Source organism: Chaetodon auriga, chromosome 5 (assembly GCF_051107435.1).
Source record: "Chaetodon auriga isolate fChaAug3 chromosome 5, fChaAug3.hap1, whole genome shotgun sequence".
In the NCBI taxonomy this organism is placed as follows: domain Eukaryota; kingdom Metazoa; phylum Chordata; class Actinopteri; order Chaetodontiformes; family Chaetodontidae; genus Chaetodon; species Chaetodon auriga.
Window position 1 is genome coordinate 27,529,022 of NC_135078.1, and position 13,024 is coordinate 27,542,045.

Sequence of the window (13,024 nt, forward strand, 5' to 3'; positions counted from 1 at the left end):
AAACAGAAATTTCAGACTTCCTTAAAATACAACCCAAAAAAATTGGGATGCAGCGTAAAGTGGAAATAAAAACAAAGCAAGACAAGACGAAGAGTCTACAGCTACGCTAACTGTCATTAGTGCAGCCTTAGTTCAATTTAAGCTAAATGCTAACATAAGCATGCTAAAATGCTCACAGTGACAATAAGATTCCAGACCAGTAAAAATTCAATAAAACCAGAATCAATCATTTCCAATCAAACTGAGTTCACTGACAACAGTTTCCTGAAGTGTCTCTGAGTTCATGCGTTCACAAAGTGGTGAACTCACTCCATCCTCGCTGTGAACGACTGAGCCTTTCCAGGATGCCCCTTTCATACCCAATCATGATCCTCTCACCTGTTACCAGTGAGCCTGTTTACCTGTGGAATGATCCAAACTGTTTTTGGAGCGTTCCACATCTTTCAGTCTGTGAAACATGTTGCTGCATCAGATTCACGATAAGCAGATATTTACAAAAATCAGTGAAGCTGATGAGGAGAAACATTAAATATATTTGTGCTGTTTTCAGTTGAGTAGACGTCAGAGAGGATTAGCAGTTAGCATCCTGTTTTATTCGTGTTTTACACAGCGTCCCAACTTTTTAAAAATCGGGGTTGGAGTTAATATTTGATATCAAAGACGCGTAAAGGAGTATTCAGCTCTGAAGCTCCCTTTGGAATGCAGGTAGTCTCCATGAAACTCAATCTCGGCCATATTTCCAGAGGAGTGCCACAGAAAGAGCTGCTGGCCTTTAAACACGTTGGTCTTTAAGACGTCCATGTCCCGGATCTGAGTGAGAGACACGAGACAGAGCAGTGCAGCGGTTATTACACTTCTTCCTACTGAGCGTGCAGCATGTTGAAACAGCGAGCGTCATAATGCACCATGATGTATGTCGACTGGGAGTTGGTGGAGTTGAACACTAGTCCTGTGTGCAGCGCTTGGATCCTGATCTTCACTGCGGGAGGCGCGTTGATGAGGACTCGACAGGTGTGGTTGGTGTTGGTCGTCGTTGGGTTCTCAAAGACGCCGCTTGGAGAAAACAGCTGAAGGTCACAGTCTGTGGGGAGAAGATGGTGCATTTAATCTTTGGAAATATGAACACCAGCGCAGTCAAACAATGTCGTGCGATGGCAAAAATTCAAAAAGTGAATAAGCAGTCAACAAGGAAATGTAATGCGTCACAGTGCTTTCAGCTTCACTCTTCATATTTCAGAGCTCTTGTGTTGGATTGCATTAGACTGGGAGTGTTCCTCATGCTGCACACATCTCTTCAGATTTAAACCTTTATGCTGCAATAGGCTCAGTTCACTGCATCTCCTCCAACGAGCAGCTGAGGAACGCTCTCTCTCACCCTGATGGTGGCTCTTCTTCGTGTTCTTCTGTGAACTGTAGGTGAACACCACCCCGTTCCCAGAGGTGAGCAGGTTTTGGCGCACCAGCAGGACGTTGGTCCTGGTGGTCAGTTCACTTCCTGCTACCTGCTCGCACTTCCTCACAAATGCCAGCCGGTCAAAAAACGCCACGTTCTCCTCTGGAGGAACACATGCACAGAGCAGCAGACGTTTAGTAGTTGTGGCGGGAAATATCGACCTTTATATCTGCTCAAACGTACTTTTCCTGCAGTTCAAGGAGCCGGATTCCACTTTGACGTGAATGACTTCATCCAAGGGTCGACCTATGGACACCGTGCAGCGGCCGGTCACGTCCTTCAGATCCACCGTGCCTGATTCTTCCAGGAGCAGCCTTCCACATGCGCCTGGTGATAAGCACACACTGTAATGATAATCCTGTATCTGCCTTCAGCTCGTGGTGAGAAAGGGTAAGGAGCTGGAGTGTGTGTGTGTGCACTGACTGGGTTTAGGTGTTGGGAGGCTTGCTGTGGTGGTCTGTGCGACGGTGGAGGCCTCTGTTGGAAGAGGAGGATGGCCCACGTGGTGCGGTGGTGTATCTGTGGGGCTCAGAGTGGCAGACGGGAGGGGTCCCTCCTCTCTGCAGCTGCCCATGTTGCAGCCCTGGATGGTGATGGGCTTTGGCATGTGCATGCAAAGCAGAGGGCTGAGGGGCTCCGGCTTGGAGGGGCCCATGCAGGACACGGCTCTGGACTGGATCCCGTATCCACAGGGTACTGAACACTGCAGAGCAAGACAGCACAGCAGCGATCTTCTGCAGTTATTAGATTCATGCTATAAATGGAGCCCAGTTTACTTTGTTGACCATCCTGTTAGCTGGCAGTGTTAGCAACATTAGCATTCATAAATATACATCAGGATAAGACATCAAACAATAATTATAGAATGTCCTCAGAGAGACAGCGAGCCTAAAGGACCAATCAGGACCGCTGTGGCTGCAAGTTAAGCTCTGTAATAAGAATCTGTGGAAATCTACATTTCTGCTGACAGTTTTTGAAAGCATGCGTTCAGTCGGTGGGTGTTTTTTTTATTTTTTTATTTCCATACAATATGAAAATGACTTGGCAGCCTCTAGAAACGTACTTGAGCTGTGCGATCCATCACAGTGAACGTCAGGCCTGCATTACTCTTTTCAGTGTTACATTATCAGTGGACATTATCATGGTAACGCAGTTTAAGTGCAGACTCGTTCACTGTGATGGATTACACACCTCGAGCAGGTCTCAAGACTCTGCTAATGAATGGAGACCACTTGACGTCTGGAATGGTGGAAAAATGCACGTTTATACTTCAGAAACACAGCAGAGGGTTTGCAGCTTGTGATGTCTGTGATGCAAAGCGGATGTTACTTCAGGAAATGATCCAAAACATGCAAAAGCACAGCGCGGTCCTCTGAAGAGGGATTTTGGCTCTAAGTTAAAAACAGTAATAAGTCACACAAATGAGGAAATAACGTTCACCACTTACGATAACGGTGATTTGTACCGATGGTGTAATGGCTGATGTTTTACATTTTCCACTCATTTGTCTCTGTATTTATCTTCTGTTATTAATCTTTATCATCTCTGCAGCTGCTTCTGGAGATTATTTTCATTATTGATGAATCTGATGATCATTCGTCTTGAGGAATCAATTGTTTGTTTTAAAAATGCCTAAATATGGTGAAACTTTTCTGTCACAATGTCAACCAAAGATTTGCAGTTTACAGTGAAAACTCAGAGAAGCTGGAAGCAGGTGGTGGTTAAAAAATGATTCAAATGATTAATAGATTTTTAATGATTTTTTTTCTTCTTCAGTGGACTTAATGATTAATCATCCAATGGTTTCATGTTGAATCTAATCTGATCTTCATCTCTCAGTCTGTTTGAAATGTACCTGGCTCCACGGTTTCACCTCCCATCTGAAGGTGCACACCTGCACCAGGCAGGGCACCGTGGTGGCCGGCTTGACGGCTGCACCGCAGCTCTCCTCCCGCACCGTGCTCTCCTTGCCGTGGACGAACTGGACGCAGGACACGGTCCTCTGAGCTACACCCAGATCACAGGACACCGAGCAGGGTGATGTCCCGGACACCTTCCACCTGGATGAGTGGCAGCGGGTTGTTAATAATTTTGCTTGTGCACAAATTGGTTTGAAGCGTGTGTGTGTGTGTATGTGTATGTGTATGTGTATGTGTGTGTGTGTGTGTGTGTGTGTGTGTGTGTGGATTCACCTTGCAGGGCAGCTGTGGGTGTTGCATGAAACCACTGCTGTGGGTTTGGGGAAGCCACTGCACTCTGAATCCTCCACCACCTCCTCCTCCCCGTCTGTCTCTCCAGCACAGTACAGCACCCTGTTGGCCACCCCTCCTCCACACGTTACACTGCAGACTCCTTGCTTAGAGCGCCACCTGGTTGTTGTAAAGAATCCTTACAGCTGTCATTTTCAAACCCTTATTTTTCTGAGATTTACTGCATTATACTACATAAATACTGCATGGTCCGTGCATGCGTCTCACGTGGGAGGGCAGGGAGATGTGCTGCAGGTCTCAGACTGAGGAGGAGGTTTGCTGGAAGCATCACAGTGGAAGTCAGGAACCCCCAGTCTGGTCTGGTGGTCCACACAGGAAAACCACACCTGCAGGGTTCCTACATAAGCATCAGGCTTTGGTTGACCTTTTCTGACGAGGAGGTGCTGTTTCTGAGTGAAGGTGAGCAAACTGGTCCACTTACCATTGCCACAGGTCTTTGAGCACTGGCTGATGACAGGACTCCAGACGTACACAGGAGCCTGTCTGGATCGTGGCAACAATCCAGACTTTAGCACGGGCTGTTCCTGCTCGAGAAAGACGACGTTCAGACACGCTTCACGTCTTGAAATAAGAGTGAGATCTTAGCTGCCTTACCTCTCCCTTAGATTCCCAGCCGATGGGACAAACATCGACCACACAGGGCACAGAATCAGGTGGTTCGATCAGCTTTGAACAAAAGCTTTGATCCACTTCAACATCCTGACCCTCTTCTGGCCGAACGCACGACACCATGCGTTTGGCTTCTCCCGGCCCGCACACTGCAGAACACTCCCTTGGCTCTGAAACACGCCATCTGTGCGCACACATACATGACTTTTCACATAAAATTACACCTGAAATCCTCATATTCTGTGCTCACAGGATGTTATTCGAGCCATGCACTCATGTCCAACAGTGCAGTGACTTTATACCTGGCAGGACAGTGTTGCAGGTTACATTTTTCAGCAGTATTTGGAGCCGTGTCAGGCGGGCATTCAGAATCTGGAACCTTCACCACGTCAGCTCCATGTTTCTGAACACATCTGACAGGACGCACTCTCTCTCCTCCACCACAGGAGGCACTGCAGGGCCCAAACGCTCCTGAATCCCACCTGTAAAACAGTAAATTATTCATGTTTGTGCTGAGCTCTGTGTGCATGTCAGTCCACAGGGAAAGAGCAGAGTATGAACCTCACCTGGGGGGACAGGGGGAGAGCTGACAGGTGGTGTGGAGTGGTGTGGGTGGAGGAGCTGCTTCACAGTTGTGTTCCTCCAAACGGGCGTTGGTGACTTCATCCACACAGATGTGTAGGTGCTTCTGTACACCTGGAAAAAGTTAATAACATTATTCTACAAGCTGCTTGTATGGTTTTCAGGTTTCTTTGGACATTTTGTGGTATTTCCTCCTAAAAACATCTGAGATCAGAACATCATTAACAGTCACCGACCTGAACCACAGGAGACGGAGCAGGGCGTCGTGACGACAGCCCATTTGCCTTTAGGTGTGATGTCTGTCAAGTTGCTGCTTCTGGTGGCCACATAGAACTGGTAGCTGATGTTCGGGTTCGTTTTCTCTCCGTACTCTTTTCCATATTTGCGATAGACCTGGAGAGAAAATAGTTTCCAATTAGATTTGAGTGTTTTCTCTTAATGTTTTTGAATGTTTAAGAAAGTCTCCCTCCTTCTCCTCACCTGTATGTTTATCTCCTCCTGCAGCGGCCCGGGCAGCAGCAGCTCCTCCATCTCAGGCAAAAGGTCAGGGGTCAGGTGGAGGCGGTACTCCAGCCGGTTATCATCCAGTGGAGAGGGGTGGATCATATTCAACGCCATGCTGCCCGTCCCAGACACAACGTACTGATCCCCGACCGTCACAGCTGCAAAACAAACCAGGTTTGAGTTCTGTTGCAGAAACGTGAATCTGTTGTGAAGTGGTGACGCTCACCCATGTGAGTGAAGAGAGGAGCCCTGTTGACGATGTGAACCTGTGTGGCGTTCACTGGCAGAGAGAGGAAGGTGGCGTACTCTGAAACACAAAGCATTGAATTACAACTGCTGATAAGATAAGATAAGACTTTATTCATGCCATGCCAGGGAAATTCTCTTGTTCCAAGTTACAGTGTGTTCAGTAGTTAGAGATGTTGTTTGCTACCTCTGGCCTGACCACCGGTGTAGGAGTCAGAGGTCAAAGTGCAGGACGATCCGTCTCCACCACACACCCCACACACATCCTTCACCTTCCCAGAGAGCAGCACACCATCGCAGCCAAACAGCTGATCGGAGACAAAAGGAACATTTAAAGAGGTGTGAGCCTGAGTGTGGAGAAAAGTGTAAGATTGCATCTGTTCTCGAGCGTTTGTCATCTCTACCTGACATTTCCCTCTCAGACAAGCAGCTGTGGAGCCAAAAGGAGGCGCGTTGTCGGACTCACAGCGAGTCCCATCCACGAACTGAGAGCCTCGGCTCACTATGAAGTTTTCTCCACCTGACTGGCACATGTACCTGCACTGCTCATCCCCTGGTGGTGACGAGATAAACCGTTAGAGATAAAGGTTTGTCCCTTTACATGTGGAAATCTAAAGGTTTTCTTCAGGCCCACCCTGTGCAAAGCCCACCGCAGGGATCCAGGTGTAGAAGGAGGCAGTGTTTGGTTGGAGGTAGAGGGGGTGGAGGTCTGTTTGGGAGCACTGCTCTGCCATGAAGTCCAGCTGGGTGCGCTCACATGGCTGCAACAACATGGAAAAACAGGCTTTATCTTTCACTCCTCTGGCCGGGTGATGGTGACTGAGAGGTCGTCCCTTCATTGCTTTTAATTTTGGAGGCTTTTTATTGGAGTGCCGGCTGCAAACTACAAACAAAAGCTCATTAAAAAGTGGGACAATTCTGTGTACAGTGATCGACCGAGTAAATAGTACTGACCTACTGTATACTGAGGCCCACTGTAAACATTACCAGGAAGGATTTACCTGCTGGTGACAAAGTTCAGCCTCAATATCCGGTCCCTCACAGTCGTTCCCTCCAAAAGCAGGTCTGAAAATGAGACACGACAAACACAGCACGTCACAGGATCTTCTGCGCTGACTATAACTGATGCCCGCATCACGTTTGCTACCTTGGGTTGTTGCATTTCCGTGTGCGATGAGTGACTCCTCCGCCACACGTCCGTGAGCAGGAGGAGAACTCTGACCAGCTGGACCAGGAGCCGTGCACCACCACGGAGGAGCTGAGCTCATCCAAGGACACACATCGGCCCTTCAAACACCACTGCAAGGGAGGGGGGGGCATACTTTTATTAAACACAACACTCTGGGAAAAGGATTGCACCAAAATGACTCACTGATCACAGAGCAGTACCTGATTAGGTGCACACTCTGTCCCATCCAGCAGTGGAACCAGGAGGCGTTTGCAGGAGCTGTCATCATCAGGGTTAATGTGACAGGACAGAGCTCGACAAGCTGGCTGATGGAAGAAGAAAACAATATTATGAACTGGAAATGTGTCATACTGTATAGTTCTGATGTGAAACGCCACCTGGTGGTGTCAAGCTGTAATTACAGGCGACTTACCAGGTCAGGGTTGGTGAAGGAGCAGGCTCTGGCAGAGCTCCCAAAAGCTATCCTGCACTGGTCATCAACTCCATAATACAGACCAGGCTTCCAGTCCTGCAGGGAGCCTCCCAGTGCAGGAAGGTCTTTCACACATTCAGCTCTGCCTTCACTGGGAGCATTGAAACATCTCACTATCAGTCACATGTGTAAAACACAGCAGTTACAGTTTTTAACACTGGGAGCTTTTCTATGCTTAAGACGTAAGAATTTCAAAATCTGAACCAAATATTACATCAATCAGTTAAAACCACCCGATGTGAAAACATTAAGATATGACTTATAGATGAAAAGCCCCTCAGCGGCGCCGGGCCTGCGTGATGAATGAGAGGCATTGTCGTGCACAGCTGCCGTGAACAGGTCGGCCCACCTGAAGAATGCGAGCAGCTGCTCTCTGCTGCACTGAGACCAGGTCAGATCCACGCTGTTGTAGCCTCCGTCAGCGGCCATCATGAACCCGCTCCTGCTGCAGGGGTTTCCTACTCCGTCATGGTTGATTCCAAAGCTGCAAATGAAACATGAAACCTGCTAAAATATCATCAATCTAATGAAATCTCTTTACAGGTCTGTAATTTCCTAATAATTTCTAAGAACTTTCCTGGAAAGAGGAAAATTATTTGGCCTAATTATATGGAAAATAGCTCCATTTCAGTACAGGTAAGCATTCTCTTCTATTAGTGGACACTTTGTTCTCCATACATCTTTAATATGTGGTACATTTTTACATGTTTACCCGACTTGCCCATCTGGAAATGACAGGCCTGATCAAATCAAGCGCTACCGACTACGGTTTGTGAGCTGTGATGCAAACTTAAAGCAGATATTGTAGATAATAGATTGACTGTTGATGAAAGTCTGGCTCTGCTTTACCTGTGGCCAATTTCATGAGTGATGGTGATCCCCAGGTCAAAGCCTGTGTCCTCTGTGATCACACAGCTCCATTCACTGGAGCAAGCCCCACCCAGCTGCGCTACGCCCCTGACCTGCTTATTCCCATCGGGCAGCTCCAGGTCGTACCTGTTTGTGAAGTAAACATGTAGTGAAGCATTTGTTCATTCATGAAATATGAAGAGCTCGTGACACAGCCAGCTGCACGTAGCGCACCGTGTAATGTAGAGCAGGAGGTCGGCGTGCAGAGGGTCCGTATCGTTTGAGGGGTTTATCCTCCTGCCCCAGTCGCACACGCTCCTGAGAGAGGAGGTGATGTTGGTCGACATCTGGATCTCCGGCTAGAGGAGAGACCACAGAGACAAAGTGAAGGACGGATCCTGGAACAGAGAGGTTCTTTCACACTGCTCACATTCACTCTGTGTAACAGCCTTGTACCAATGAGTGCTTAAATCACACTTTCGCATGACAAATCTCTCAGCTGTGGTCGTTTAGGTTGAGCTGCTCACCTCCGGCTCCGACAGGATGATCATGCGGACCAGGTGCACCCTCATGTTGGCGCCCAGGGTCATGTCCCTCAGCAGCTCTGAGGCCTGGGTGGAGATTAGAAGAGAAGTCAGGTTAATGTGTTTCAGGGTGCTCACAGTGTAATGGGACTACGGTATTGATGTCTATCTGAAGAGCATTTTCCCTCTAATGTTGCTTTTAACTTCATTCATTACTCCTTATTTCAGCCTTGCAGGGCTGTGAAAATCTGCTCCACTACCTCTGCTATGCATTGATTTTTAGGCCATCCAGTAAAGCGTCTCTTGACTGCCTGTTTGTGCTCAGACTCACAATGTTGAGGTTGGTGAGGATGTATCGCTCTGTGTCCTGCTTGTGGACCTGCTGGACATCAGGCCCTACGACCACCAGCAGCTCCAGATGTGTGATATCAGGCATCAGAGCCGACCGACGCAGCCGCCCGCCCGCTGAGAACAAGGAGAAGTACTGTAAGATGGTATTTATTGTACATATCACACATCTTTACACTGTGAGTGAGTGAGTCTTCAAGCTGCTGGACGTACCAGAGGCTTCAGGTGAAGAAGCAGGAGAGGAAGCTGTGTCTCTGTGACTGGAGGAGTGATGAAAAAGCTTCAAGAGGACACAAGAAATAACACCAATTTTAGGTTCAGCAGCTTTAAACCTGCATAACTAAATTTAGATCTGTGACCCAAATACTGAATGACTTCCAAAACTCTTCCAGAGCTTTTTTTTTTTTTTTTTTAGTGATTGCCTTGTAAATCCAGTAAAAACGCAGTTATGACTCTCAGGATGATAAGCAGTTTAAAGTTGAAGAGTTCAATGTACTTTGCAGAAGTCCTGAGCAGAGGAATCACTAACCGCTGTGCTCCTGTTCACCCGCAGCTTTCCTCCTACCTCTTCCAATGGAGAAGTCATTAGAGCGGCGAGGCCAGGCCGCAGTAACAGCAGACCGAGCAGAGCCATAAAAACCATGTTTCCCGTCTTCCTGTGCGTCTCCCTGCTCTGCTTTGACACCAGGACAGTATGTGCTCCTCCTGTTCAGCAGGACCGAGCCGGCCAACAGCCTGTGAGTAACATTTATGTAAACAGCAGGGACAAAGTTGATGAGTGGCACACGTCATTCGCTAGTTTTTCCCAACTTTGGGACCAAGAGGACAGCCCTCATTGGTTGTTTTTTTGTGTGTGTTTGATGACTAATTTGTGTCAATTCTTGCCTTTCGTCACTGATTGCGATCCATAATTATGTGAGAGGATGAGCGATGGCAGCTGCGGGCTTTATTTAGAACCAACATCCACCTTTGGATCACACCCATATTTATCCTGAGGCCGTCCACAGCTGCAACCACTACTGAACGGATCCTCATTATCAAAAATAAGCATGCATGCAGTTGCCCCTTGCAGCCATTAGAGGGCAGACGTGATCCTGTGGATGGACTGAAGGAAGCTGAGCGGGAACAGAGGCGCTCACTCCTCCACAAGAGTGCAACAGGAAAACATCCCTCATGTCCATGGCAGTCATAAAAGCTTCTCTGTTGCTAAATTGCTTATTTAGAAGGAATAAGATTCGCAGTGGAAACAATAAAACAGCAGCATAAGAGCGAGAATCGACAAGCTTTTCCCTCCGGGCTTTGGCTGTAATTATTCTCCTTTACTGCTCAAAATGGGCCGGATGAACGACTTTTCTCTCAGCTCAGAGCAGTGATTGTTTTCACAATTTGAGGCTAAAGAAGTAATTTCAAATATATCATTAAGCCTTTGATAATAAAATGGAGTAAAACTGGACCCTGCAGATTGTGCCCTGCTTCTAACACACTGCTGTTTGCTCTGTTGACTCATTTCAGTGCTTAATATGCAGCTTTTCCCTCCTGCTGTAATAATAATACACATCAAGAAATAAGAGCGTGTTCTTAAAGATTAACTCTCCAAACTGACCCTCCGTCTTCTCTTTCTTCTCCTCTCCATCCCCTTCCTTCCTGGGGGGGCATAGTTTATCTCTGTAAAACAAGGATTCAAGCCCCGTCTACCATTAGTCTGCAGATATCTGCCTGTGTCACTGTGAATCAACAGCTGGGTGTCTCAGGCATTACAGCAGCATCGGCGCTCCATTAAAACCTCAGTGCCCTGCTGGCTTCACTGAGCACGACAGACTGTGATAAGTGTTGTTGGATCCTCAAACCCTGTTCAGCGGAGGGTACTGATTGTATATTTATGATCCTAAATTATATATATCCAGCCATATGGGATGCTCACGTGGACACAACAGATGATGCCTCGGGAAAATGTTGTTTGGATGCAGTTTGTGAAGAAGGAGGAAGTTAATCGCAGAAAACCAGTGATGCCTCTCACTCTGGTAGACAGATACAATCACATTTTAGCATTTTTTTCCCATGCAAATATTTTTACTGTCAAAATCTATAATTTATATCCTCCAAAGCCTTCCTAACGTTACTCGTCACAACCTTTTGTGCAGACGTGGGGTTAAGTAGACTTTGCACTGTGATGGCTCTCAGTGTTGCATTCAGTGACTCTGACTTGTACATAAAAGGATTCTCCTTCATTTGCTGCTCTTTGTCATTCCCTCCATCTGCCACGCTGCTGTAAAAGATTCATGTGTGCAACAACTAGAACTGCTCACCTCTCTCTGACGGCCCACGGCCCAAACTCAGCACGTTTGGATTTCAAAGAAAACAAAGAAGAAGTTAATTTCAGCAGCTGGAGTGGAAGTCTTGCTTTCTAAGCACAGTGACCGACTGAGCTCTTAAATAATCAAATCTCTTGTCTCGGCCGTGCTTTTTTTTTTTTTATCTTCCATGTTATCAGTTGTTACTGTAACCAGAGGGTCTCGGTTAAATCCAGCACATCTTTCATGTCTGACTCATTGAAGCTGCTTTTCTGTTAGGTATGTGACTATTTATAAAACTGCCAGAGTGATGGATCAGATGTTGAATCAAAGTTACAGCCATACGTAAAAATATCAGCAGCACAGGGCCTCATAACATCCGCTTTTCAAATATACTGCTGCTTCTCTGCATCGCTTTGTTTATGTATGAGCGGCTCTGTCTTCGAGCTGGAATAAAACAAAACACACAAAATGTTCCTCCTTCTGAGGGAGTTTGCACTTTCTCCTGTTTTTGCTGCAAATTAAGACAAATATTGTGTTGATGGGAGACTGCCAGCCCTGAGATGATGACTTTCCAGCGTGTAGTGCAACACTGACGGTGCTAAAACTCAGTGGCACTTCAAAATATACAGATATTTTCCAGGCGCTGGTTTCCTCCCAGTAGTCACCAGCTGTTTTGGCATATGTCAGCAAATCATGGTGATGCAAAGACCCTGCAGGGGTATTTAATGACGCCCCTGCATGTGCTGCTGATGATTTAGTCATCATGATGTGTGGCGTCTGATAAATGGACAAATATCTGCAAGTAATTACACCGAATCTTTTTCGGGAGAGATGACGGTGTCAGCGTGTGATGCTCTGCGAAGGAAACTCCACGTTTAGAGATGTGTTGCATTTAAATCAGTGATGCAAAACAGCTTTAATTTATGGCATTTCCTTGTAAACACCCTCTGCCGTAGCACACGGTTCATTTGTCTGATACAGTCAGAATTTATGGAGTTGAGATCTGTATTGGACCAAGTGTTTGGTGGTAAACTGTTCTGCTTGTAAAGTGAGCAACGTGAGCTCGGGTCAGTCTAACCTCTGGCTGCAGCCCACACAGGTCGAGTGGAAGCTAAATTGCGTTTCCAAAAAGAATCGAGCCTTTAATTCGACCTGCGCTCAGGTCCACAGCAGAAAAAGATTAGAAATCCTCCATTAATTTACCCCGTTTTGCCGTGGCCTCTTTTTCCTGCGCTCAGCCTTGTTCCCTCTGTTCCTATGAGACTACTGTAACTGCAGTTGACTGCAATAAGGGACTGCAGGGAAGGGCACAGAATACTAAGTTGGCCAAGCCACACAGCCTACATTTAGACCCAGCCCTCCCATGAATGGGCAGCAGGCTCTGGGCTATAGAATGATGGTGTAGCAGTTGTTAATGGACAAATGCTAGAAGTGAACATCTGTTAGCATGCAGAGCAGAAGTTTAATGGGCTGCATGCGAGAAGGTCTGCCTGCAAAGTTTGGACCAAAGGAACATGATGTGATAAATCGAGACTCGTGGGAAAAACGTCGCTCATGTAGCTCAATAATCAATACACGTGAAGACTGCAAAGCATTAATCTTTTGCCTCAAATCAATCTGAATTTCTTTGCTTCTCCTTTAGCAGACATGCTGCTACATCTGAAATCATTTTCACTCGTTCCCA

The 13,024-nt window shown here is 46.9% G+C and overlaps 1 protein-coding gene across 1 annotated transcript; it reads right to left on the reverse strand.

Annotated features, from left to right (window-relative positions):
• Window positions 1-231: 231 nt before the first annotated feature.
• On the reverse strand, window positions 232-9,689 carry adamts13 (ADAM metallopeptidase with thrombospondin type 1 motif, 13). Its single transcript, XM_076730310.1, has 29 exons — window positions 9,612-9,689; window positions 9,260-9,326; window positions 9,030-9,163; window positions 8,702-8,785; window positions 8,409-8,533; window positions 8,175-8,321; window positions 7,675-7,809; window positions 7,266-7,416; window positions 7,054-7,158; window positions 6,812-6,963; window positions 6,666-6,729; window positions 6,299-6,425; window positions 6,069-6,217; window positions 5,852-5,972; window positions 5,645-5,725; window positions 5,395-5,576; window positions 5,151-5,307; window positions 4,899-5,028; window positions 4,635-4,814; window positions 4,318-4,516; window positions 4,145-4,247; window positions 3,931-4,060; window positions 3,646-3,822; window positions 3,309-3,513; window positions 1,877-2,156; window positions 1,637-1,780; window positions 1,376-1,555; window positions 906-1,081; window positions 232-810 (listed from the first exon to the last, which is right to left on the reverse strand). The coding sequence occupies exons 1-29, from the start codon at window positions 9,687-9,689 to the stop codon at window positions 655-657; spliced, it is 4,119 nt and encodes a 1,372-aa protein (XP_076586425.1). The 3' UTR covers window positions 232-654.
• Between the last annotated feature and the right edge of the window lie 3,335 nt (window positions 9,690-13,024).

Bases quoted from the DNA above. Each gene is read 5' to 3' on its own strand.
- adamts13 (XM_076730310.1), bottom strand. From the start codon at position 9,689: ATGGTTTTTATGGCTCTGCTCGGTCTGCTGTTACTGCGGCCTGGCCTC. The intron at 8,786-9,029 runs GTGAGTCTGAGC...ATCTCCACCCAG, and splicing joins TCCTCACCAACCTCAACATT to GCCTCAGAGCTGCTGAGGGA. The intron at 8,322-8,408 runs GTGCGCTACGTG...CTTCACAAACAG, and splicing joins CTCCTGCTCTACATTACACG to GTACGACCTGGAGCTGCCCG.